This window comes from Symphodus melops (assembly GCF_947650265.1).
Source record: "Symphodus melops genome assembly, chromosome: 9".
Classification (NCBI taxonomy): Eukaryota; Metazoa; Chordata; class Actinopteri; order Labriformes; family Labridae; genus Symphodus; species Symphodus melops.
The window spans coordinates 9,566,472-9,593,712 of record NC_136699.1 but is presented as its reverse complement, the minus strand read 5'-3'; the positions used below and the strand labels follow the sequence as shown (position 1 = coordinate 9,593,712).

The window sequence follows — 27,241 nt, the reverse complement described above, 5'->3', positions numbered from 1 at the left end:
GTTGGTGCATTAACAACAACAAATAGTTAAAAGGGCAGTTTAAAAAATCCAAGGATCAAAACATAAACATTCCCATGTTAACTGTTTTTGCACCAATGCACCAAGACAAATTCCTTGTATGTGTAAATGTACTTGGCAATCATAACCGATTCGGATTCTAATAATACAGAAAACACACACACACACAAAAAAAAAACCACAGTAAGACATTACATATAAGCTTGACATATAGGCTTGGTAAAGTAAATTCATCTGTTTGATTTGAAAATGATGCACATTAAGAAGGTAAGAATATGTCACACCATTCTTAATTGTTTTTAAGCAATTGATATCAGACTCACTGGCCTAAGATGTATAATAAAAGTCTGATCTCCTTCTGAAATGAAAGGTGGCTCAACTGAAGTTAGATTTCCAACATGTGACTGTCAAACAGTCATGAGAGCTGAACTTTATTTGACAGGTCAGTCAAAGCAGTGTCTGACAGGTCATATTTATAATGTACATCCATAAGAAGGCAGGGATACTGACAGGTGGAAATGATTGTCATTTCTTGTCAATAACTTGTGACTTTGAGTAAAGGATGATTTGTCTCATTTTTATCATCCATTTTATGCGGCTCACAAAGTGCTATCCCTTTACCTATAATAGCTGTATGACAGAGCTAAGCAAATATTGAACCATCATAATAGACACTTAGCACAGGCTGTTATAGCCATGTATGACTGGTGTAAATGTCATTGATACAAGGAGAACATCCATCCATCCATCCATCCATCCATCCATCCATCCATCTATCAATAGTTTTACATCAGACAAAGAATTGGTGATTGATGATTTTACCTGTCATTCTGTTGATGATATTCGATAATGAAACCTTTTAAAAAGATTGACTTCAGAGTGACAATGCACCTTCAGATGTTCAAAAGTACAAACTGGTGTGGGACTACTGTTGTCAATAACCATAATTAGCCCCTCATATTGTCTGCATTATGATCCAATATGTCCTTGCTGAGATTTATAATGGACCACAATGAATCGCTTTTTTTCAATTCACTGTATTTTAAATGAAAAAAACAAAAACAAAGATGAGATACGTTAGTGGGCCTTTCATCATAATGACAGTGTGTGTTACTGTTTTGATGCGTAATCTGGAATGAAGGTGACATTTTAAACGCATGATACCTAATTGAAGGCTACCACAGGAGTTCTTCTCTACTACATATATATTTCCCTTTGTCCCTGTGTAAGTGATTTCATGTGAAGACCTCTGCTGTGTTTACCTCTGCTGCTGCCGTGGAGCCTTCCAACACTTGAGGGATTCATGCATCTGGTGTCTTTCACCAATTATCATCATTAATACGCTCCTTCACAGCCTCATCCCAAGGGTAGCACGTCAGACGAGAGCTCACTACGTCAACAGGACCCTTATATGCGTCCTTTGTTCCTCTTTGTTTCACCTGTCCTGGCCCTTTAAGATTAGACAGTTCAATCTAGGCGTGTTTCCTGCTGCCATTGACTAAAACCGAGGGCTGGCATCCTGCGGGGAAAAAGCACATCAAACAGCTTTACATGCTTGAATCCATACGAGCGAATATTTCCTCATTTTCCAGGAATTTTTTCTTTTGCTTTGCAATGTCCACGTAGGCTACAGCAGCGTGGTCACCGTGTACTCTCTGAAAGCAGCACGACTCTACTATCATTTATGATTTATTATGGAGATGATATGAATTTCAGTCGGTCATGGTCCGCTCTCCTGATGCAACAGCCACGGCTGCATTTCCAGGCTTCCGATGGTGAACATCTGCCGCAAGCGTTTGGATGAATTGCTTTTTGTATTTGCAGTCATTTGTTGCAGTATTTTTATCTACCTGTGTGTGAGGGAAGACTGAGTTTGTAGGGAAAACCTTGGATCCTTGTCGTAGTGGGATTGACATGCTGCAGTAAAGACGGAAAATAGGAGAGAAAAATAATATGGATGAGGAATCATTGATGATGTGACTGCGACTCGCTTCTTTCGAAATGGACTGTGCCACATTGTCTGAACCATATCTTTAGGAACACAAGATCCCCTGAAACCCAGCAGGTTTATTGACTGAACAGATTTATAATAAAGCAGCTCATATTAACCCGAGGACGGAGGACTGATCCGAGCTGAAGGCACCATGTCTGCGGTGATGATAACACGAAAGGTGCGGAAATGGGAGAAGCTCCCGGGTAAGAACACTTTTTGCTGTGATGGTCGAGTGATGATGGCCCGGCAGAAAGGAGTCTTCTACCTGACCCTCTTCCTCATCGTCGGGACCTGCGCCCTCTTCTTCGCCTTCGAGTAAGTAGTCTAACCCGTCCTCCCTGTGGCTTCTAATCACCCATGTGCGAAATTGCTCCAAATGTTGATCCATTAAGTGTCTGTTGTGGGACACTTTTGACTCTTCTTTATTCTTAAGTACATTATATTCCTCTAGCAGCTCGTATTGGGCTGGATACCTTCACAAAGGTGACGAGGATTGGCCGATTAATCGTTAGTTAATTGGAAAAATGAATTAGAAGGTGAGTTGTCAGTCAGGTTTTTTAACCGAAAAATAAATTATTTTTAAGATCTAAATGTATCTTTCCTTTGCATTTTGTGACTCAAAACAATGACATGTCGGTTTCTATGATGCTATTTTTTGAACCACTAATTTGGGATTTTTGGGAGGCTGCAACTAATGATGGTTTATTCTGAATGAAGCATGCAAGCAGTGTATACCTTTACTGAATCTAGGTCATGTTTTAATCTCAAATCCATACAAATGACTATCATACCAAAGAATAATAATGTTTATTTTTGTATTAAGAATTGTCAATCTGGCTCAAATAGTTTCTTATTCAATCCCAAGAGGTTCTAGATATTGTTGTTAATTTTTAAGCTTCTAAAAGTTATAGTGCCACTTACAGTAAGTGTTTTCTTGTAGTCTCTGTGTGAGTTGATGCGTATAGTCTCATGCTTAGACTTCATTTCGATCAAGGGGTTCTGTTATGATAAGCTCTCAGACACATGGTGGATCCACATTTTGTTGCTGCAGGTTTTAGTCTCTGTCAGTGAAAAAGGTTTATGATTGACCACATACTGAGGTGTTTAATATTTAATAAGCCGAGCTGTCCTGCTTTCTCCATGCTCCAAGAAAAGGAAGGCTTTCTTCTTTTTTTCTTTTCTTTCTGTAGTCTCAGCATTTCTGTCCCAACTAGTCACCATTCAGACAACCCAGTGGACTCATTAGCTCTGCAAACACGGCCTGCATGTACACCCAAATCTTGACACCACAGGCTTGTTTTTAATCGAAGTATATATGTGACTTTGAATGATGGTTATAAAGCACTGCTGCTTCTCTTTTAGACCACACTCATTTTCTCTTTGTTTTTTTTCCTCCATTTTCTTCTCTCTTTTCTTGCCTTACGGATCAGGGAGAATAATATTTAGCTACAAAATCCTGCCCTGTAACACTGTAACCTTCCCTTACTGTGGGTGTGTATGCAGCTACCAAGCCAAATGGATTGGAAGCATAGCAGAGAAGAGAAGTAGCTGTTGTCACATCTTGCCAGGCCCTTCCTCTCACTGTCCGCTCTGCACTTAAATGGCCTCCAGCGTTCCCTTTACAACGGACAGAAGCAGCTGTTGTCCTAGATGATACTGCTCACACTGGACATCCAGAGCCCAGAGGAGGCATTATGGTGACTAATGGCTGAAGAGCTGTTAGCATACCATGTTCATATTACAGCAGAACATAATTATCTGTCATGGGGGGATTGGATATTAACGTGGAGATTGGACCCTGACTGTGTGGGGATACATTTCAAATTCGCTATTATGAGGCAAGCTCCATATCTGATTGAAACCTCTGACAGAGTAATAGCCTGCTGTGAAAAGGCTCTGAGGTTTACAACATTCAAGCCACCCATTCCAAGCTACATTCATCCGCATTGGAACAATAAGCTTTTATTGGTAATAGTGTACTGGTAGTTTGGTTTATCAGCTTGTGGGTTCTTGCTTTTTTTTTTTTGGAAAGCTTTACATTCAAACATTGGGAGGTTTTTCATTCAAACGTTGTTGTTTTGCCCAAGAGCATTGGAATCAAACCCAAAAATACTCATCATTAAGATGCAAGTTTAAACCCCTCTGCAATATTAACAATGCATCAGTCTGCCCCTAAAACGGGAACATTAGGAGCAGACTGTGGAGCAAGACACATCTGTCAGAGCACATCAGAAATGAGCCATCCAGACGTGTTATCTGTAAAGACTCAGTGCAGAACACCTGACTTTTTCATCTCATGACACTTACAGGTCAAACTTGTTATTTCTGTTTATGATTCAACGATTTAACAACAACAATACTGAGGACGTTGTCAGGATCGGCCAAACCTTAACCCCTCCCCAACTTTATTAGTGTGGCTGTAATGAGAAAGTGTTGGCGTGCTAACACTGTAAACTCAAAGGCATCATCCAATCAGCATATTAGCATTGTCATCTTTAGCAAATGAGTGTGATTCAATTACATTTTAGCTTTTACCGCCACACATGGTTGAAGGCATGATGTGCAAAAATCACACAGTGCCTTGCTTGTCTCACTTTGTGCTAAAGATAAGAGAACCCAGTTATGAGACTTTAAATTATTAGGTCAGTACTCATTATTATTCTATCAATGAACTGCTCATACTCATACTTGACTAATTGCCACAGTTCTGGTTATGCATTCTATCAGCTTACAATCACTGTGCTGTGGCCATAACTGATTAAAAAAACTCAATTTGTAACAGGCTTGACATTGATTTAAACACTACTTCAGTCTCCTGCACACACAAAGCATTCATAGCACTGCAGCGTTAAAATCACTTTTTTTTTTTTTAGCAGTAAAGCTCTTTGTGTAAGCTAGTAAAGGTGTGATCATTCTGTTATTAATAACCTGTTGTGTAGATTCAATGTATCAGAGGATTGGCCCCTCGCATGCTGCACTGTGGTGCTGTTGGGAGAACAGAGAGGGCAGTGTCTTAGTTGGCTCATCTCCAAAGCCAGCCGAGCAGACATCTCACTTTTACCACCAGCCACAGGCCCCCTTGTGCTGGGAGACGTCTCTGTGCTTTCATTTTGTGCTAAATTGCGGAAATGAGCCTCTGGATACACAATTGGAGAGACCCATTAGAAACAGCTAAACAGATTATTCACTGCAGAGGTGTGCTGATATGTTTTATCCTTTAGTGGCAGAATCATTTTAAGACCTGTCTTAATGTCTTTTTTCCTGATGCATTTAATAACCACTTTCCATTTGAACAGTTTTTTTTTTTTGGTAGGATTTTACATGCTCAAGATGCATAAAATGCCCAAGTTGTTCCTTTGCCTAAGATGTGCAAATAGCTTCCTCACAGTTTGAGGTTCAATGCCTCTGTTCCCGTTTGTATGTTTATGTAAATGTGGATGTGTCGTGCGTGCTTATGTGCATGTGCATATGGAGCTTGGATGACGGAAAAAAAAAAGAAACCGGACACAAGGACAGTATGTCATCAGTCTGTCCACTGCAGGACGCTGAGCTGCGAGGCCAGAGAACCATATGTGCCTGTAACAGCCCTGACTCTCCCTCTCTTCCTGTGTGTGTGTGTGTGTGTGTTTCTGTTTACTTCCTTGCATATGCTGCAGGAATCAAGGCGTCCAGTGACTGCCCATCCTTGACTCTGTAAAATGTGAAGGTGTAATAAGTTTAAGTGCAGGGCCGTCTGTAGAGCGAGCAGTTGCAGGCAGAGGCGATCCTGTAACCGACCCTTGAGTCTCCCTCAGCATCTGACCCCACCCTGTCTCCCTGTTAGCCAATCAGGAAGAAGCTGCCCTGACTAAATGAGCAATAACATGATTTGTGCCCTGCACAGAGTGGATGCTCCATTACCAGTGACAGTGATACGCTTGCTTTGTTCTCTGGAAGCTTCTCTGACTGAAGGAGACGGCTGCTTTTTATTTGCCCACATGTTGGATCGTTCTAGAAGTTATATTTTCCACATTTTTAGAAAACATGATCTCCAAGGTGCAACCGAAATGACCGTCCCTTCACCACTTGAATGTTGTATCATGTGGCAGGAATTAAATCACCCAATGTATCATTATTCTTCATTTCACTTAGTGCATATTCTGTGATGCAACATCAGTAATCCTAGCTTTAATCCCTGTAAGAGGAGCGGGACCCTGGCCTCTGTGTGCCATCTCTCTCATATGGTTTTAAGTGTTGCATAACAAGGAAGACTGATTTAAATCACACAACAGATTGCACCCTCTGAAGCTTTCGGGTAACCTTCGTTTAAACTTCCTCTCTCATTAGATTTTAAAAGAGTTTAAAGGGATGGGTTCCGGTCAGATGTTTACGGTCCGGAGACTGCTGCTTCTTCTTTGTTGTAACTTCACACATGAAGTTACAGAGTTGAATGTTTAATTTTCTGGAGAAAAAAAAAAGGATGAAGAAATTATTTCAATTGTGATTAAATGACATAAAACACTGTTTGAAAAGTGTTTCAGGCTATGCGGGCTGGTCTCCAGCCGTCAGCTTTTTATATCCAAAACTGAAGATGAACTTTTTACCCACCTTACATGTTGAATATCTAATGACCGATACAGTTGTAAATCAGATTAATAAGAAAAATGGGATTAATATAATGGTCAGATAATTGTATATAATAACTTCACAAAATTCCTGGTATATCGATAAACCTTCATGTTCAGCACAGACAGACGTGGACGTTCAAAAGTTTGCTGTCCCTCTCTCTAAACCTGAAAGAGTGGCTGTGACTCATGGCCACCAAAGGCTGAGAATAGGTTGCCAATGTACCTGAATGGAGTCAATCCAGAGGCTAGCAGCTGTTACTGTGGAAGTCCTCGTACAGACCCTTTTTAAACATCTGGATAAATCTGAAGGTTGCTCGCTAAAACATTTTGTTTTACAGCAGGGGAGATTTATTTTTAATCACACAACCTTTTAACTGTAAACTTGATATTTAATCACAAAACAAGTTAAATTGATCAATTTGGACGACAATGTTCGTATATACTGACGTTAAACCTCTTTGTGTGTGCAGCACTTTTCGAAAGATGCACTTTGCTTCCATCGCTACAATAATGAAATTATTATTCACTGTGATCAAAAGGATATTTCTAAGTTATTGCTAACTGGATTTCAGAGTCACAACCTCACATGTTTCACTCTAATCATGCAGGAGACTGAATATTTTTCTGATGGTTAGAAAGGACCAAAAGGTTTCTTGAAGCACTTTTGGAGTATTACTTAGTGTTGTTCAATGACCATTTGGATTTTTAAAGACTGTCAGAGATGTCTTTTCCTCTGTGACTTCGTGATGTGAATTGATAAGAAGTGGCTGAGTTCTTACAATTGTGGAAAAGGGCAAAAGCACTCTGAGATCTGTGCTGCGGCCACTTTGAAAATGGTATCTAGCAAGCTTTGCGAAACAGACAAGAGAGGGGGCAGGTGGAGTTTGTGAGCCTCCTGTTCCTTCAGTGCCTGAGAGAGAGACAGAGTCACAGTCTACAGATGTGAGTGTGACAGAGGGCTGTGTCTTTGTCCTACTGTGGATCCGTCTGCACAGCCAGCGCATCATTTATTTGTGGAATGATTCATGCAGATCTGCAACAGCTTACAACCGTTAAGTATTAATAAAGGAAGGGCTTGAAATGTTCAACAAAGCTAAAATGTCGTGAGTCACTGTGGTGACGGGGTGTGTATAAGTCCTTGGGACAGGAGGGGTTCTTTTATGGTGTGAAGTGTAAGTAAATTGAATTCAGGGATGTTTCTTTTTGAAAAGCTTCTCATCGCTCGGCTCGTGTCGTGTTGAGCTGAGGGGGGGAAATCCTCTGGATGAAAGTCTGCAGCAGACACACCCTAATGCATATAAAGCCAACACACCATACGCACACACAGCAAAGTGAACTTCACTCTTTACACACTGCAGTGACAGCACCACGTGTGGCTTATCTTATCACTGTGTTATTCTGTTATGTGCTTATTGTTGTGACGGATTATTCCAGGTATTTTAGCTTTGAGACCTGATATCCAATAATAATAATCCTCTTTTTTTTTTTTTTACAAAAAAAACTCTGCCTGTTGGACACCTGTAATGACTTTATTACTGGCCCATTAAGTAAATAAATAAGAGTATCTTTTTTTATTCCATTAAACCTCATTTATTGCCAAATCTTATGTCATACAATATCCACAATGCAACTCAAGCTATGCTGAGTTATATATTTGATGAATTCCTACATGCACTTAGTTACCCCACTATGTTGTATCTTCATTGTTGGGAGCCTCAAAGTGGAAGCAGGAAGTTGATTAAGAAAGAAAGAGAAGGTGTAAGTGGCATGTGGGTGTCATTTGTTGGCCTGATTGATCGGCTCACTGATGAAAATATTTTCCCCACATGGACACAGGCTTTGATTAAGTTCAGTTTCTGCGGTGACTGATGAACACTCACTGGGGCCGGCACCACCCTGCTCCTCAGCAGCACAGGAAACAGTCACGTCCAGGAAGGACGTGGGGGCTTGATGGGAAGCGATGATAGAGTGTGCCTAGAATACCGACCAGTCATCATTACGGGAATTACGCTTCATCGACGGATCGCCTCCCTTCAGTCTGAATCCCGCCGCTGCTCTTTGGGCTAACAAATGAGCCAAACAACTTCACAGGCCCGCTCCGGTGGAAATCTCTATTGATCTGATCTCTGCTCCCAGTTTCCATTAGTGTGAAAAAAGACTGCAGGGAAACTGGTCAGGCCAGTCCAGCAGGTGATATGTCTGTGTGTGTGTGTGTGTCTTGTGTGTGTGTGTGTGTGTCTGTCTTGTGTGTGTGTTGTCATCAGTGCTAAGGTATGCAGATGTCCCTGGTTCATCCACTGTACGTGCAGTGAATAAACAGTTTATTTAGTTCTCTGTCAGGTTTGCGGTGACTGACAGTTGTTTACTCAGCTACATCCCTCTCCTGTTAAACTTCCTATCAGCTCTTTGTGTGTGTGTGTGTGTGTGTGTGTGTGTGTGTGTGTGTGTGTGTGTGTGTGTGTGTGTGTGTGTGTGTGTGTGTGTGTGTGTGTGTGTGTGTGTGTGTGTGTGTGTGTGTGTGTGTGTGTGTGTGTGTGTGTGTGTGTGTGTGTGTTAAAAATCGAAGAAGACAAGATAATGTATTGCTCTGCACGATCAAACTAACTGCTTCTCTTGTCCGACCCACCGTTAAAAACTTGAGCTCTCTGTTTCTAACTAGTTGTCTCATTAGAGCTTCTTTTAAGGAAGTTTTGGGTTCTCAAATAATTTATAACCTCATTTATGTAACAGGAGAGGCAGCTGATATTTGATCCAGATAAACAGTTCTAGTCCTGGGTTGATATTTTCAGCACAGCTGCACCTTCTTATGTTTTCACTGTTATCATGCAGCTAATATTTACATGTCTATTTTTGGTCAGTCTGGTCATGTCCTAAAACACACATGTCTTGTTTTGTCAAAAATGTTTTATTTGTCATGATACTTTTCTGGAAAAAGGAATGCATTCGAAGACCATTACGGATATTTGCTTGAAAAGAAAAGAAACAAAAACATTTGCAGATTTACTTTTTGGCAATCTGCTAAAAGCTTAATCGGTTCCAGGTCCAATGATGTGAAATGAATAAAGCATCAACAACTAAAAGAGTCATGTGTGGATGAGACACAGCCCAAGGATTTTAAAGAACTGATTTGTGTATTTAGAGGAAAGGTTTGAGAATTTTTCCTTCTAAATATAGTTTGGGAAAAATACTTCCATCTTTATATATTACAGAAAAGAGCTTTGCCTTTTTTGTTTTCTATTTTTATTTTTAGCAACAAGTTAGTCTAATACAGGATGTGGAACAGTTTGATATCTAGCAGCCCTGTAGTGTAACATCAGTGTTGCATCATGAATATATGACCCTGAAGCAGCCCAGTTTAACTATTAATAACAGCACATAGAAGTCCTTCTCTTTTCTGTTACACTATTTCACTCTGCAGCTCACATCTGTTATCAAACTAAGCAGCAGACTGATCTACCCTCCTTTTTCACCCTTCTTCCAGAAGGTGGGTTGACGTCGTTATGTATTCACGGTCATGACTTCGGCACGGTCCGGAGTAAGGGCAGCTCTCACAGTTCATGACCTTCTGCTATGAACAACAGTTAAGAATATGTGTGTTGTCCTGTCGTGCCCTCTCTGCACATGCTCAGTTTAAGCCTCTGTGGCTTTCAAGAATACACAGAGGAAGTTATAAATAGATTATTTATTTTTGCTCTGAAATCAAGGGCTGGTCTACTCTCCACTTTTCCTCTGCGTTGTAATGAAAGTCTTTTTTTTTTCCAACATTTTTTTTAAAATTTTATACAAAAGAATTGTTTAAAATTAGCACACTGAAGAAGCTGAAAATGTTTTGTTGCATAAAAAAGGACTTTCTCGGCAACGAAAAAAATGTTTTTTTTTTGCTGGTGAACATGAATGAATGAAACATATTAGCTGCTTTGTTGATGACAGAACAAGTTTCCCTTCACAAATATTAACAGAAAAAATCAGACACAACTGTTGTTCTTTATGAGAAACTTCTCTCTTTCTTTCAACAGGTGTCCATACCTGGCTATCCATCTGTCACCTACCATCCCAGTGTTCGCCGCCCTGCTCTTCCTCTTTGTCATCGCCATGCTTCTGCGGACGAGCTTCAGTGACCCTGGGGTGCTGCCTCGAGCTCTACCAGAAGAGGCCACATTTATTGAAATGGAAATTGGTGAGTAACAGAGACAGTTTGCAGCTTCAAATAAGTTTGTCTTTAACCCTGGATTTTTTTTCTTATCTTGCTCTCAAAACTTGGGTTGAACTTTATTTTTCTGAAGTATGAAATGTGACCCCCCAAAAAAAGCATAATCAACGGTTACTATTTTTTAAAACTCCAGTTTCAATCTGAAGGGTCCCATAGCACTTTCTTTTGGACCACAGCTTAGTAAAGGACAGTTAAACATCTTTAATAGCCTGCTACACTACTTGATCACCATGAAAAGGCAATCATTTGGGGAACACAGTGGAGCATCCACAAGCAAATGAGGCGGCTATATCCAGCAGGAGTGGTGGAGACCAAAAATGGAGCTCAAAGGAAAGCAAATTTTGGACCCAGCAGGACTCAACATGTTGCATAACTTGTTTTTTTGTTGTCATGGTAAATAAATGAGCTGCCAGAATTGGCATAAGAAGACAATATATACTGTTACTGTTACTAAGAAGAAAGGGCTAAAGATAGCCCTGCACTGTCTGATTTCTATGTAATGTCTTTATAAAATGTCCATGAAATGTTCTTCAGAGGTGCTTAGAGGTTGTCCAGTTGAAAGCACTCTCTCTTTTTCGACAGTGATTGCAGTCCTCACCCTGAAGTGTGCATAGATATTAGACACTATCAGTACTGATGATATAACCAGGCTTCTTTATCTACATTAAGTTGAACATTGAGAAAATGTCAGGACAAGAGGTTGTCGCAGGTCATGTGCAATGACAGCTCGGTAATCTTAGTTGTTGTGTTTTTGTGTCGCATAACATCCACTGACAGAATATTAGTCAGCTGAAGTGGAAGCATTCTGAAGACATAAATACTTCAGTACATACAGTATGCACTTTAAACAGGAAGCAGACAGACTCAGTGCTGTTTGTTTATTCATGTTTGTTGTGCTTTATGATGCTAGAGGTTTTGTGTGGATGCAGGAGCTCGGTCTGGCACATCAATACAAGAGCTTCTGTTGTCTCATTACATTGAACAAACTCTACCCTGCGACATAAGGATAACAAAGCCTTTGCAAACAAAAATGAACACAAAACATGTCATTGAGCTCTTTATCTGAAGGAATAAGCTTTTATTCCATCATTTCTGCACTAACGGCATCCTGACCCTCCCTGTCTGCGAGGGGGTCTGCTGTGTGTGTTCACCCTTTGTCTCTGTTAAAGATTCACTGTGTCCTTCAGCCATCACTCGTTCTCTCTCTCTCTCTCTCTCTCTCTCTCTCTCTCTCTGTTTTCTGGTCTCATCTCTGGACAGAGGGGAGGTGTAAAAGCGAGGCTGAGGCACTTTCTCCTCAGAGAATGGGTGATTTGGCAGCCAGTGCTTCTCTCATCATGACTGTGTCTCACACATATACTGGATGACAACAGTGGTTTTTACCAGCATTATTCATGATGACCCCGAGGGGACGATGTACAAATCTTGCATGTAGTTTAAATGTGAACATCTCGCTGGAAATTATGAAAGCCTGTGAGACAAAAAGCGGCAGCTGTTTTCACTGAATGACATGCTGATCTTTCTTCAAACTGATTAACTTGTCTTTTGAAAGGCGATCATTGCTAAAAGCTCTCATCACAAACGGTCACAACCCAAGTCTTTAAATGACATATTATCTAACCAACAGACATCCAAATACATTTACTTTAAATTATGTCAAACAAAGACAACAGGATGGACTCTTTTGAACGCTGATATGTATGAAGAATGTCCTTGATACTTGAATTTTGTCATGAGAGAAAAACAGTCTTGCTCTGGCAGCTATTCTGGCTTTCTGTGTTTTTTGTTGTCGTCTCATTTTGATGTAAAAGCTCCCTCTTTTCTATCACAGTTTAATTGTCAGTCAGTATCCTCTTTTATCCTTTCCTTATGCTATGCTAGGCTAACTATACTGTACAAGGCCTATATTCTCTAAGTCTTTAGATGTTTTTGGTCCTGTTTCCTAATGCCTCCAATGCTCATTTTCCACCTGTATCCTTTCTTTGGTTTAAATGTTTTTCATTCCACACTTGAGAAATTCTCCCGAAATAGCAAAATATTCTCACCTAAAAGCTAACAAGACCACGTGAAGAATACGCACAGCAGCAGCTTAAATGTAGCACTCAGTTTAACAACTCCCATCCCACACGTGCAGCTCTTACACAGTATGTTTTTTAATGTGTTAGGCTAACTGTTTGTGATTTATGAATGTTGGACAAGCTAACAGGAAGTCAAGAAGGCAGTTGTGGATGCTTGATCTCATTCCGAGGCTGAGGCAGGCATGTTGATGAAGCTCCCGCTGCCTCGATGCTCCGTCCCCCTCAGCCTGTTAGACCGGGCCCGAGGGAGAATGCTAATACGAGGAGACGCTTCCTCCTGGAATATATAATGCAACTTACACACAGAGCTTTGCTACCCAAGGGAGTGGCATCATTCCCTGTGAGTGATGACTCATTAATTTATCCTCCGCTGGTTTATCCTGAAAGCTACTAATCCTACGTTCTGGAGGTTTATAATGCATTAATGCACAGAACATTTTGTTGCTGTCAGATAAAACATCGTTTATGTCAGAAGAGGATTTTTATGGTTTACATACAAGCTTGCAAATGTGCAAAAACATTTTTTACTCTGAACACTTTATGGAGCCCAGATGATTAGATTTCCACAAACACCACATTTTTTTTTCATCTTAATTTTGTCCCCAGAAAGTCTAATGAGCACGCTCGCTCTTTTTCATCACCTCCACATTCATGCCTTCCCCACTGCAGCAGGTAAATGGAAAGTTTCTCCCTAACAGCTGCTCTCCTCTGAGACTCCAGCCAGCACGCACACACACACACACACACACACACACACACACACACACACACACACACACACAGCCTCTGCTGCACCATTAGCCAGCCGCTTTAACCTCTCGGCTCCTGCAGTGAAACATAATCACAAAGATCTGGATCGACAAACGTGAATATGCAGTATGAGGTTATAATTGCGAGGCAGAAACCAAAGTTATGGCTGCACAATACGGTCATCTGGGTGTTTGGAAGATAAGCTGATGCCAAACTGAGCAGGACTCTGCAACTCTGTAACGTTTACACCTAAATCCAGTTATCAATACCCTATTGAGCCTATGTTTGTTCACTGACACCCTCAAGGTTCAGGTGTATAGATTTGTGGAACATTTTTCACTGCCTGAACAATAACATATAGCTGGTAAAGTCAGCATTCTGGCCATCAATATAGTCTAATGAAATAAGGCTGAGACAAACTGTGCCTGTTGTAAAGCTCCCAGTGTGTAAAATATGTGAAAATACAGAGGTGTTGTTTTTCTTTTCTTTTTTTTTTTGGTGTTATATTGGATCGAAATTTGTTGACACCTTTTTCGAGGTATTTCTAGAGAGATCGGGACTGCCAACACCTTCTAATGAATGTTATTTGTTCCCACAGAGGCCGCCAATGGGAACGTCCCCGCAGGGCAAAGACCGCCGCCTCGAATCCGCAACGTTCAGATCAACAACCAGATCGTCAAACTGAAGTACTGCTACACGTGCAAGATCTTCCGACCACCTCGAGCATCTCACTGCAGCATCTGCGACAACTGTGTTGGTAAGACGTCTCCTATTATCTAATGTTCAAACAAAACGACAGGACAGCTCATTGAAACCGGTTTATTTCAGCTTTCAGGAACAGAAAAGTGAGTGTGGAAAAATAGCTTGCTGACTGATGAGTTATACTAAAGCCTGGATCTAAATGACCTCCCCACATTCATTTGTCAAAGTGATTAAATCGTTTAAAAATCACAACTTTATAAATAAATGTTGGACTAAGAGAACGCGAGGCAAAGGAACAAAAACTGAACAAATCGGCAAAAAAACTTCACAGGCAGTTTTATGAAACCTGCTTTAAATTTGACAGTGGTTTGAAGTGTGTGTGTGTGTGTGTGTGTGTGTGTGTGCACGTATGTGTGTGTGTAGCCCTGCAGACTGAAAGTGATTTGGCTTCTGATGATTGAGGAAAGCATCTGAGCAGAGCGCAGACTCATAAGACATATGAGAGGAGACAGTAGAGGCTCAGTGAAGGAATAAACGCTCAGTCATTGTGAACACTGGTTCATCTGTGTCCACCTGCTGTAGACACACACACACACACACACACGCACACACAGGCAGCATGCCTCAGTCCCTGTTTTACTGCAGTCATATCTGTCTTCTATAGAGGTTAAAGTCCTGCAAGATGAGCTGCATAAGAAAATCAGCAAGATGACATGGGTGTTTTTAAAATTTGTTTATGCCCGAGGCCTAGTAATAAACAACGAGTCATCTGATGTACAACAGAGTTTAAGTAAAAAAAATATACTATGGCTCTGTGCAGAATTACTGAACACATTAAGTTACATATTTTTTTATTGATGCAGAAGGAAAAAAAGAGCCTTTTATTTTAATATCAAGCTAGTGGAGTCCTTTCAGCTTTTATTCGAGGGTTTTGACATCTATATGCAAAAGAGCTTCACTGGCAGATCAGACAGCTGTACTTCTAAAGCACTACAGACAATCATTATTGTTAAAGACAGTTAGTAGCCTACTGTATTTACAAAAATATTAAAGTGTTTGGATTCATATCTCACCGTGGGTAATTACTGTCAATTACATTTATAGACATACAGAAAAGAAAAGTCTTACATATTGTAAAATAATAAATCTTAATCAATACTCGCAGCTCTGTCAGACTGTCATTTGCGTTGCTTTGAGCTCCATGTTAACGTTCGCATTCTTAACATTACTACTAATACAGGTTACATTTTTACGGGTCACTGTCTTAGTTCAGCATGCTGAGCAGCATCATTATTTAAACAGGTGTTTATGTAACCATAACAGTTTATTTTTTTCTCTTGACAGCTGTTCATTCTACAGCTTTACACTGGTGTATTGGTGACACTTGTGAGTTCAGTATGACGTTGTTTAGTTCAGGCATTGATGACAGTCTGCACCTCTCAAAAATCCCAGCTAGCATTAACACGTGTTCACTAGTGGTGTTTACCATAGACTGTAACGTTTACCCATACTATTGATCAAGTGTATGTGAACACTTTTTAAATTTATTTTTTATTTTTTAAAGGATGTTTGTTTCTTTTTCATCCCTAAATCTATGAAGCACTTTATGTCTCACTTGTGTCTCAATGTTTACTGTAAACTGTCTCATCCAGGGAGGGCAGTGTCGTGTATCATGTTGTCCTTCTGACACCCGACTCCATTTAAATGAATCTCTTCCAAATAACAGAAAATGAGAGGCAAAGATGAAGTGATTACTATGTTTAGACTGCATGTTTACAGAAGCTGATGCTCAAAGTTATTTCTGCCTAAGAGATGGCATCTGAGGCCTTTTTTATTTTTAACTCCCGTTTAATTTCTAAATGTCTCTTTTCTTAAAAAAACCCCAAAAACAACAACACACATTTGTATGCAGCCTGTGTTTATAAAGACATTCAAGGCTTTCTATTCTATTTGTAAACAGAGATTTTTCCTTTGTTTTTCAGACCGTTTTGATCACCACTGTCCATGGGTGGGCAACTGTGTGGGCAAGAGGAACTACCGATACTTCTACCTTTTCACCACATCGCTTTCCCTGCTCACCATTTACATCTTCACCTTTGACATCGTCCACGTTGTCATGCGTGAGTACAGACAGACTTGTGCAACGTGCAGAACGATACATGAAGAGTTTAAAGAATGTGGAAAAACAGGAAGGACAAGCTCTGTTACAAACCCACTTGCAGCTTCTTGTGCGAATACAAACAGATGCACATGTGCTGGAACTACGACCTTGTTGAGACCAGGGCTTTTCCTGGAGCATGACATGCATACAGAAACTGACAACCTGACATGATTCCTCTTTTATCCTCGTCTCTCCTGCTTCTTTGTTCAACCAAACACACAGTGAGAGGACAGAGAGACGAGGAAAAAAAAGGAGTGTTTCTAGTCAGGATAATTAGCTCTGGGCTTGTTATCTTAATTCTCAAGTAATGTGTAAAAAAAACCCCGTGCATTTTCATTTGAAAAAACGGAATAATGAAGCAGCAGGCTTTCTAGAAACTGTGTCCTTTTCAACTCTCCTCTGTGTTGCTTCGTTCACAGGTTCGGTGGATAACGGCTTTCTGAACACTTTGAAGGACACACCTGGAACATATCCTTTTAAGCTCTGGCCGCAGTATAATGTATATCATGTCTCTTCTCATTTCCTGAAAAAAAGAAGAAGTTTATTTTAAGGCATGACAGACGAGCTATGACTTCCTAAACCTCTCCATAAACATTTCTTTTCTTTTTAATAGCAACATAGCCTCTGGTCACAGTATGCCTGTCAAGCTTTGGATTTTATCACATGATCATTTAGCCTTTAGAAAAGAAGCAGAAAAGATCAAAAATTGAAGAAATCATTAATGCAAGCTGTTGCTAAAACAAGATGCACTCTTTGGCATGTATAGCAATGATCCAATGGAGCAATCATAAGGTTTTTTTTTTATCATTAAGGCTGCAAACTTGGCCCTCTTGACCTTGTAGTTTCCGTCACTGTCCGTACTTATATTGCATAATTGTCTGCCATGTGTCATGTAAAAATCCTCTGTTGCTGCTTTCTTAACTTGTGTCCACTGTGCTGGAGGTGTTGGTGTGTTTCTTCACTCTGTGGTCGGTGGTGGGTCTGACTGGCTTCCACACCTACCTGATCTCCCTCAACCAGACCACCAATGAGGACGTGAGTACATCTTTCTCCTTTAAACGGGCTCTATTGTGCGACCGTGCACAACAGAGAGTTTGTGGAGCAGATGATATGGCTCAGTTATGGGGGCAACATTACCATGCTTTGCTTAATTGGTGTTTTATGGGTCTAATGACTCATGGCCTTTTACCAGACTCTATGTTATCCATTACTTTGGTGCCTGTAATCAAGGACGATGCTGGCAAGGTTGGGAGCCTAGATAATTATTGGTCCATTGCTCTAGCTAGCCAGTGTGGTATCTAAGGTCCTGGAGATAATTCTTACAGATCAGTTAGCTAAATATATTGGTACCACTTTGACTTTTAAGCTCAACATGGCACTGACTGTTGTATTTATGCCTGGAAAGAAGCTGTCGAGGTCTATTGAAGGAAAAGGATTGGTTAATGCGACGAAGGCCTCTGAATGTTTTTTTTTCTCATGTTAAACTGGATAAAAAGGGTTTCCTGATGATGTTGTAAGGCTGCTGAAAAGTCAAATGGGAGATACAATGGTGTTCAACCATGATACTTTCTTCTGCACTCATAAACATGTACAGTAAGTTGAGTGGTTGTGTTTTGTGTGTTGGGTAACAATATTATAAATCATCTCCTGTATGCTGATGATTTGGCAATTTTTCCCTCAAGCAACGCTGACTGTCAGCAGCTGAGTAATTGTTCTGACTATGGAGTAACATTCAGTTTGACGTGCAATACACTGTGTTGATTTTTACAACGTAAGGGGAAAAGGACCTCAACTTTCCCAAGTTTAACTGAAAGGGCAGGTGCTTAGTGTCAGCAGCAAAAGGAAAACTATTTAAGGACTTCAATATGAAAAGGTTCACATACTGATATTTATACTACTCTGGGCAGAATCATTTTTAAGATGATGATGACATGTATAGACATGTGCAGAATATGATATGCTCAGGCCAATGTGTTGGCAAGAAAATGATCACTGTGTTCAGACCATGTCAAGATAAATCTCCTTAGAGCTTTGTTCATTTATTTGAATTGCCTTGTTGTTGAAATATGTTATATAAATCAAATTGCCTTGCCTAAAGCATAATGCACTCCTCTTCACACTGCCCCCTGGTGGGCCAGGTTTAACAAGGCAAGCTTACAAAAGCTTCAAGTTTCTTACAGTCATTCCATGAGGGCGCTATGAGAAAACCATGATGGACTTGTGCAAGTGAAATATTTTGTAATGCAGGAGTTAACACAATGCTCTTTTGAGAAACTTGATGTACAAATAGTCTGCCGATTGAAGGATTGTCAGAAGTCTATTTATTATGTTACTTATGAATCCAAGTCAGCGTTCAGTGTAAGTCCAGTCATCCCTGCAGAGATCCTGGAACAGCTGTCCTATATAATATTGGATGTGTTTGTTTGTCTTTTTGCCTCGTTCGTCTTTACATTGTTTTTTTTTTCTACTTTTTGTGATGATAAGCATAAAATAAGCCACAAATTCACTCAAATAGCACATACAGTAACTACAGACACATGCAGCTGATGTATGTTTTCACACTCTGAAACATCTGCTGAGGTCCAGTGCTATACTTTGCATCTGGTTTGTTTACACTTTCTTTATGCAAAGGATCTCTGACCCTTGATCCAATGGACCAATAGGATTAACCAAATCATCAATATGCACCCAAAGAGGTTCCAAAAAGCCTCTTAGACCAATGTCTTACCTCATCTTATTAGAGACTAATCAAATCACAATTAAGATTTTTAAGATCTAGCATATTTTCATGAAACTGTGCTTGTTTTTATAAGGTTTGAAAAAAAGTTAGAATCCTTTTGAAACAGATACTGGGGCGGATGCTGTAAAAAGATGTTTAATTTTTACATTTTATTTTTAAAACAAATTGATTCAAAAGATCATTAAGAAACCAAATCATTAGTATCATTTTAAAAAGAGTTCACAACCCAAAATGAAAATGAAAAAAAGTCATGTTTAGGCTTTGTTTTAAGATTAATGTTATTGAGTTTTCAAAAAGAATAAACAGATAGAGAGTACATATTTAAGAACACGATGGTTCATCTTGAGAGATCAGGTTGCTTGGCTGCATGTGAGTGGGAAGATAAACAAACCTATATCACTCATGTGTAAACATTACATTTCTAAAACTACAGTGCTGTTTCCTTGACAACGGCACCACCTCACAGAGCTTAAGGACAGAGGGCTGGTAAACTGCAGCTTGTGAGACTATTATATTGTAAACTGTAGTAAAACAAACACAGAGCATGTTTTGAATTCAAATAAAACACAGACTGAGAGGAACAAAAGAACATGTTTCTGCAGAATAAACTGACACTCTGTCAAAAGGACCACATGGACAGATGGACCAATCTTACTGTATACACTGTATCATTTTTTTTTAGCACAGGTAACTGAGACCAGAAATCTCCTTACAAAGGGATCAGGTTCATTCTGCCCTTTCTACAAATCTCGCCAGGCACAAAGTCGACCAAGTGAAATGTTCTAAAAATATGCATGAGATATTCTGTCCAGAAAAACACACAGTGAAATGAGAACAAAATGCAACGCATTGTTTCTGACTGGACCTGTGAGCTACCTTAAGAGGGACGCTGCCGAGGCTAAACGAGAAAAAAATCGAAACATCCAATTGATTGCTTTATTTAGTGAGCACACAGAGTTCAGGCTGATGTAAAGCAGGTGAAGAGCTGTAGTTGAATCCACACAGAGTATTTAATGTTGCGTGTGTCTGTGTATAGGAGCGTTAACACTGTGTATACCTTATTGGAGGCATTGTTAGCATAGATGTGCCTGCAGAGGCTGTGACGGGAAGCAGAGAGCAGCAGCAGAGATGGTGCATGTGGTGGGAGGTTCTAGATGGCTCAAAGCAAGAGAGTGCACTCATACTTTGTTGTAATGATTAATTTATAATTCTCCTTTTTCCTTCCTGTGGGATGTCTGGCCTCATTTTTTTTCTTTTTGAAGCTCTGCAATGTGCACCTATAGTCTGATGTTGCTTGAGGAGTTGAAACAAACGCCTGTCAGCCCTGCTGTTTCAATATCTGTGATTGGCCTAATAATAGATGCATCGATACCTGCAGGGTCCAGGCACACTGCCAAAAAATACTGCTGTGGAGGAGGGAGGGGGAGAGAGATGGTGGAGTGAGGGCGAACAGGAGAAGGCACCTTGAGTCTAGTAGCTGCTTGGGTCTCCCATCGGATGACGCATGCCCTGTCAACGAACACACACACACACACACACACACAGACACACACTAACAGCACACGCACACATGCATGAAGACGCACACTCACACACACACATGGCTGCACACACACACGCATACTGCACAAAGATTCACACAGTACATGCAGCACTGAAGTAGCTCACGGGCAGACTGTTGACCTATATCCACCGCATCTAAAAAAAGAGCGGCTGTCTTTGTCTTGCTGGAGGGTCACTCAGTACAAACTCTGCTCTGCAGCCAAACTTAAGTTTAGTTCTATATGCATTTTAATTTCATCAGAAAACTCTCTTATTCTGCACAATTTTCTTGGTCAAGGTTTATCATATTATCTGTAAATCTTTTAGTTACAGTAACTCTTAAGTCAGTCTTGCACAATACATTGCTTGTGCTCATGATTCCTTGTATAGTAGTCATCAACCCGATGACTGCAGGTGCATGGTTTTCAGCAGACGACAACTGGCTTGTCTTACCTGATTCAAAACATAGGGACTCTACAGACTTATATTTCTGTAAACCTTTTTAGAGAAAACAACTTTTATTGGTAGCATAATGACACACAGACTGAATAGGTTTTTGCAGTGACCCTAATGAAAACCATTTTTGTTTTTCCTCACAGAAATGGTCAATATACCGTAGTTTATCTTTAATTTTATCTTTACTACAATGTGCTCTGCACCCTGTCTGTGTTTTAGATTATTAACGGTATATGAAAATGTATATTAAGATATTTTTTTCTTTAATCTGAGAAACATGTGGAAGAGATGGGTTTTATTTTTGAGCATTGAGTAGTTTCTGCAGGTATTAATTTCAGGCTGTGTTTGTAACCTGAGATGAAGCTCGGGACAAAAGTAATCTGTTTGCCTGAACTTCTCATCACCTTGAGCACACAACCCTTCTATCAGATCTCCTCTGGATTTTGGTGGCTGCACAATATGATGTCAGTGTTCAGAAAATTCATATTTAACAACAATAATGAGCAGAACGTAATGTGATTTCTCCTCCCATCATCCGAGGAAACACATCTACAGTATGTAGCTGTCATTCAAAATCTTTAGAGATCAAATTGCTTTCAAAGAAATCAAAAATGTCTCACTGAATCCTGGCAGTATTTTGTGTAACTTTTTAGAAAACAAAACTGAAAATCTCGATTATAAGCATCTAGTCTTTGTTAATTATTTCACATGTTGCTAGCAGGAGATCTCTGCGTCCTTTTTAAAGTAGATGTTTTAGAGTTTAAAGCTGTACTTTACACACCTTACAGTGTAAAATAACCTTCTTCGTAGCTTGGTACGAATCCTCAGATTTTTCAATGAATTAAAGTGGTTTTAGTTGCCTTACTCGGTTGACTCAGTGTTCCTATTTAACCAGGAATCACTAAATATCTGACGAGATCTTTTTTAGTAGGTCAAAGCCAAGCCTGTGGGAATAACATCCAGAAATGGAATTATGCTTTTGAATAAGGCATAAGCAAGGGGGAAATCTTTTTTTAAAGTGAATAGAGTGAGAGTGTAAGACAAAAAGTGTTTGGCATGTTGCTTTAAGGTTTTGTAAGGTTTACTGCCCTGGTGACCAATGTTGTGTTCAATTTGTTTTTTCTCAGATTAAAGGATCCTGGTCAGGAAAAAACCGAGTCCAGAACCCGTATAGCCACAAGAACATCTTCAAAAACTGCTGTGAGGTTCTCTGTGGACCAACTTACCCGAGGTAATGTCAGATCCAAGGGTCAGCATGAGCTCAGGCCGAATTGGTGAATTAAAAACCTGGCTTGAATCAGAGTCTTCTATCTTTGTTGCTTAATTCATCATCATGCTCAAGTTTATGTCGTTGCTGTTTTCCTGCTGTTATCAATAAGTCCTGTATGGTGTCTGTGAAAGATTAGACTCTTAGATTTATCGCTCTCCTGTGCATGGCTCTGGTGAATAACGATCAGACTGAAGTACTGTAAGTGACTGATTGCCTCGTCTCCCTCTGCAGCGTCTTGGACAGAAGAGGTCTGATGCAGGATGATTTGCCTGTTTCTGCAACGCCTGCTGCAACCTCCTCCTCCTCCTTGAGCGGCAGCAACCCAGTGCCACAAACCACGGTGCAAACACACACACACACACACACACACATACACACATACACACACACACACACACACACACACACACACACACACTCACACTTTCCCCTACACGCTTCCATCAGAATGGATAGAGGCTATAAAGCATAGAATAGCGAATACAGAGTAAACATAAAGCAGACTCCAAACCAATGACACTGAATGTAAGAGCAGAAAAAAATGACTTCTCTTTTCAATATTCTATGTTGTGATTTGGAGGTGGAGCCATTTCTGCTCTTAGATTAGATAGATTCTTAGACATGATTGTAAATTAAAATTTTAAAGCGAAGCACAGGTGTACTTGCAAATTCCTTCCTATTCCTATTTTGAGGCTTTTTATAATGTTGATTTTAATTTCATATTATTGATAAATGATTCTCTGATACCATGGGCTATAAACCTGAAACGGAGAGAAAATATATACAATATATAGATAATCACAAACAAGCTCAACAAATGTATTTTGAATCTTTGCCATTGCAAAGTTTGTCACAGGTGGCCCTTACTGCATTTGCATCTTTTCAACATGCTGTCCTCTGCCTACAGAAAACCACAGCTCCTCTCATCCCCAATGAGCACACACCTGATGATGCCAAGCCGAGCATTGCTGACTCAGCAGAGAAAAGCCCCTCCCCCAAAGAGGAGCTTCCCCCTGCTCAGAAGGTCCCACCCCTGGCTTCCCCTGAGACCGATGCTGAAACCACCCTCGCAAAGGACAAGATCCATTAGCTGCATTAAGGGGGCGGGCCTTATCTTAGACCCTCCCCCAGCATCCTGAAACATTAATAATGAACATGTGATTACTGTGCAGGTGACTCTGTTTTTCCTGCCCTACATTCCACCAGGAGAGCGGAGCTTTTGCAGCAGCTCCTCCTCTCCCCTCCTCTTCGCGGCAGACGCTGCAGAGCTTTTTGATTGACATTTGCTCCTGCAGCAGGAGGAGGGATTTAATGGATCGTCAGCAGCTTCCCCTATCTTCTGAACACTGCATGGGAAAGACACACAGGGGAAGAACTGCAGAGAAAAAAACTCTTCATGCTCATGACATCCTAACAGGTCCCCTGTGGGCTGCTCTAAATGTTTTTGTTCTTTATTTAAAAACTGCATAATAACATTTATTGTAAAAAGCCTGTTCAGTATACTCCTTGCAAGTGTTTTGCAAAGACAATATAACTCCTGGACATGTAAAAACTTCATGCAGTCAGTTTTCTGTTGTATGCCCATACATGTCCTATGCAAACCATGAGACGCAAACAAGCAACATTTTAATGAGAAGGGTCACAGATGTGAGTAGATGAGTACAGAAGATTTCCGGAAAGAAGGGACACGCAATTTCTCAGCTGATTGATCCTTCCAGTGATGTCCACACCAACCTTGCATTCTGATATTGCTGCATTCAGTCCTGTTGTTACTTGGATTTATCTTTCTTTTTTTTTTTCACAAGGTGATGTGATCCAGACCAGTCCTTCCATTTTTATGTAATCAAGTGAGATGTTGGTTCTTTAAATACATGAAATAGCTTCATTGCTTTAGCAGAGCTGAAGTGTTTGAGTGTGAGAAGGCCTGACTCCTGATGGTAGTAGCCACTAGTGTTAACAGTGCCTTATAAAAAAGAAACTGAGGTCAACCAACAGAGAAGCCCCTCAAATCTGTTCTAGCCACTGGTACAATGGTAAATATGAATTGCTACAGTACATTGGTTCCCAACCTTGGGTTTGAGACCCCTATGCTATAGATGTTGAAGCTAATCTAAGATTATTTTGGGCATTTTTACTTTTATTTGACAATACAGTGAAAACAGGAATAAAAGAGTTGGGGATGATGTGGGATCAAAGTCAAAAATTGGACTTGAAAATGGGGCGAGGACTGCCTCTGAACGTGGGATGCACACTAACTATAAGGATTTTTTTTTCTTTATTTTTCAAGGAGTTTTAAGAAAAAATAAATACCACTGTCTTTTCCCCTTAATGTTAATTCTAATGCTGAAGCTGAGCATTAAAAGAACTGTCTGCCTTATTCACTGTTGTGAATTATTAACAAAATTGTTTTCAGTTTAAAAAAAAAAAAAGTCTGGAACTTTTTCCTAACTTTCTTCTGTTTTTCTTACAGTTAAACTCAATGATCTTTATTATTTCTGCTATTTTTGAACTATGGACAGAACCAGGCTAGCTGCTTTCCCCTTTCTAGTCCTAATGCTAAGCTAGCTTAGCTAACATCTGCAGACTGTAGCATCTTAGCATACCAACATGAGAGTGATATCCTCTTCTCTAAACTGTACAGGAAAAAAAAGTAAACGGTTTACTTCCTAAAATCTACAGGTATTCTTTTTTAAACGGACAATAACAATGACAAGGAATTGATGCGACTTGTAAAAAGTGACATTTTTTTTAGTTTTGGGAATCAAGGTTGGGAACCACTGAATTAGAGTTCATGAAGCCTAAGCAAAGCCATTCTTTTATTGTAAATAGTTTTGTCAAGTAATGATGAAATGAAGACCTCACAGCTATCTTGAGAGGAGGTTTAATTAATTTGGTTTGAAGTGTAAGTGCAGACACTGCTAATGATGCTGCCTGTGAGCTTGTAAATCACTCCTGAGCAGATCATCGTCAGCCTTCTCTCTCCTCCTGTCATCGCCTCATTCCTTAAGAATGTCCCTCGTATTAACTCCACTCCCTCTTCGTATGTCTTTCCTGTGACAGTTACTCCTATAGTACGCCAGAGGCCCCTGCAGCTCTCTGTGGTAGGGTTATTATCCTAGAGCATAAAGCTGAGGCAGAGAGAAAGACGTCCAATGCTTTTATTTTGACACATCTGTGTATTTCAGACAGATCAGAGCCTGTCATGTGGCTTCTTCAGACATTGTTTTGTTTTGGTCACAGATCACTGGAGGGGACAAGCGAGAGAAAGAAATGAAGTATATTCTAAGTATTTATATGATGTTAGGTGATAGTGAGAGTTTGTAAAAGTGATTGTGTTGTATGCAAGACAGAGTCAGTGTTTGTGAAATTTAATTATGTAGAAATTCCAGTGAGTCAACAGCGTTGCAGCAGTGAGAGGATTTATTATTAAGAATTGAACCGCTCACAGTTTCTCTTGATGACCTCAAAATCTGAACTCTAAAAACTCAGGTGAAACAGAGAAGAAAATGAATTGAAAGATACTGCTGACGCTGTAGTGGAAAGCTGAAACCAATTGTATTGTATGTTGAAGCAGTGTAAACCTCAAGACCTATATCAGACAGTTAAAGGTAATCAAACTTTTCTCAAGGTAACACTTGATATGTTACCAGAAAAAAACACAGTTAAATCCACTATGTGATGAAATCTGGAAACATGCTAGTTCAGATCTATTTTTTCCTTCATAAAATTACTGTTGCAATTTCAGAGACAATCAGGTATTTGTGAATCAACCAATAGGTGAATCAACTCTTTTGAGCTCTAGATACATTTAGTTCTCTCCACTGGAGGTAAAAGGTGAGAGAACTGACATGTCTCTGCTAGCGGCACTATTGTTTGGTTGAAATAAAAAGAAAATGGAAAGTTCCATTTTTTTTCCCAGGAAAAAATCCAAATGGGAAACAAAGATCCGGTTTTAAAGCTGAACTACGAAGCAGGCTTCTCTGTGGAAGTATATAGAGACAGTTTGGTGTATTTGGTCACTTTGCTTAGCTGCCACAGAGGCAAGAGAATGTATGTGATTGATATTCGATAAATGAAGGGGTGTTTGTATTGACAAATGTGTAACATAGCAGATCGTGAAGGGACGTTTAAACTTTGAGTTTTAGCTCTTTAGAGCCAAGTGTAGCTCTTGAACTGTATGTATGAATCTTGTGTTTAAATGCCATGATGTGGTCAGATCTGAATGCTCTGATCAATCAATGTATACAGATACAGTAATATAACATGATCGGGACTTTTTATTTATATTCACTTTGTTCAGTATCGACACTGTGACTATATGTATTTCATTCAATTGACTTCACTTCTTTTTACATGATCAATGTGTCTGGTAAATAAACAATATTGTCTTATTATTACTTGTCTTGTAAAGGATGTTTTCTTTCATGGATGTTACTGCTTCTCTGCTCTCAGTTAACTCTATTATTGACAATTTAAAAGAGGACTTATTTTTAAACATACAGTACATACTGTTGTATGACTACATTCACGTCTAAAAGTCTGCATGTTGAAACAACAGCATTATACCGTACATACATTTTTTTTAGTAGCCTGCCATTTGAGGCAAGAAACTTTCAAAAGAGAAACCAGAACAGCTTTCCTTGTTTTTATTTTTTTTTGTTTGTTTACATGCAAGTTTGCATTGCGACTCTCAGCATCCAATGCCTTCAGTCTA

General features: G+C 39.9%; 1 protein-coding gene across 1 annotated transcript; it reads left to right on the top strand.

Annotated features, from left to right (window-relative positions):
- Positions 1-1,435: 1,435 nt before the first annotated feature.
- Positions 1,436-26,924, top strand: zdhhc9 (zDHHC palmitoyltransferase 9). Its single transcript, XM_079352281.1, has 9 exons — positions 1,436-2,326; positions 10,635-10,795; positions 14,255-14,413; positions 16,341-16,478; positions 16,939-16,987; positions 17,452-17,554; positions 22,385-22,488; positions 22,759-22,867; positions 23,435-26,924. Exons 1-9 carry the CDS (start codon positions 2,163-2,165, stop codon positions 23,615-23,617), a joined length of 1,170 nt encoding a protein of 389 aa, XP_079208407.1. The 5' UTR covers positions 1,436-2,162; the 3' UTR covers positions 23,618-26,924.
- Positions 26,925-27,241: the final 317 nt, after the last annotated feature.

Bases quoted from the DNA above. Each gene is read 5' to 3' on its own strand.
- zdhhc9 (XM_079352281.1), top strand. From the start codon at position 2,163: ATGTCTGCGGTGATGATAACACGAAAGGTGCGGAAATGGGAGAAGCTC. The intron at 10,796-14,254 runs GTGAGTAACAGA...TTGTTCCCACAG, and splicing joins ATTTATTGAAATGGAAATTG to AGGCCGCCAATGGGAACGTC. The intron at 16,479-16,938 runs GTGAGTACAGAC...CTTCGTTCACAG, and splicing joins CATCGTCCACGTTGTCATGC to GTTCGGTGGATAACGGCTTT.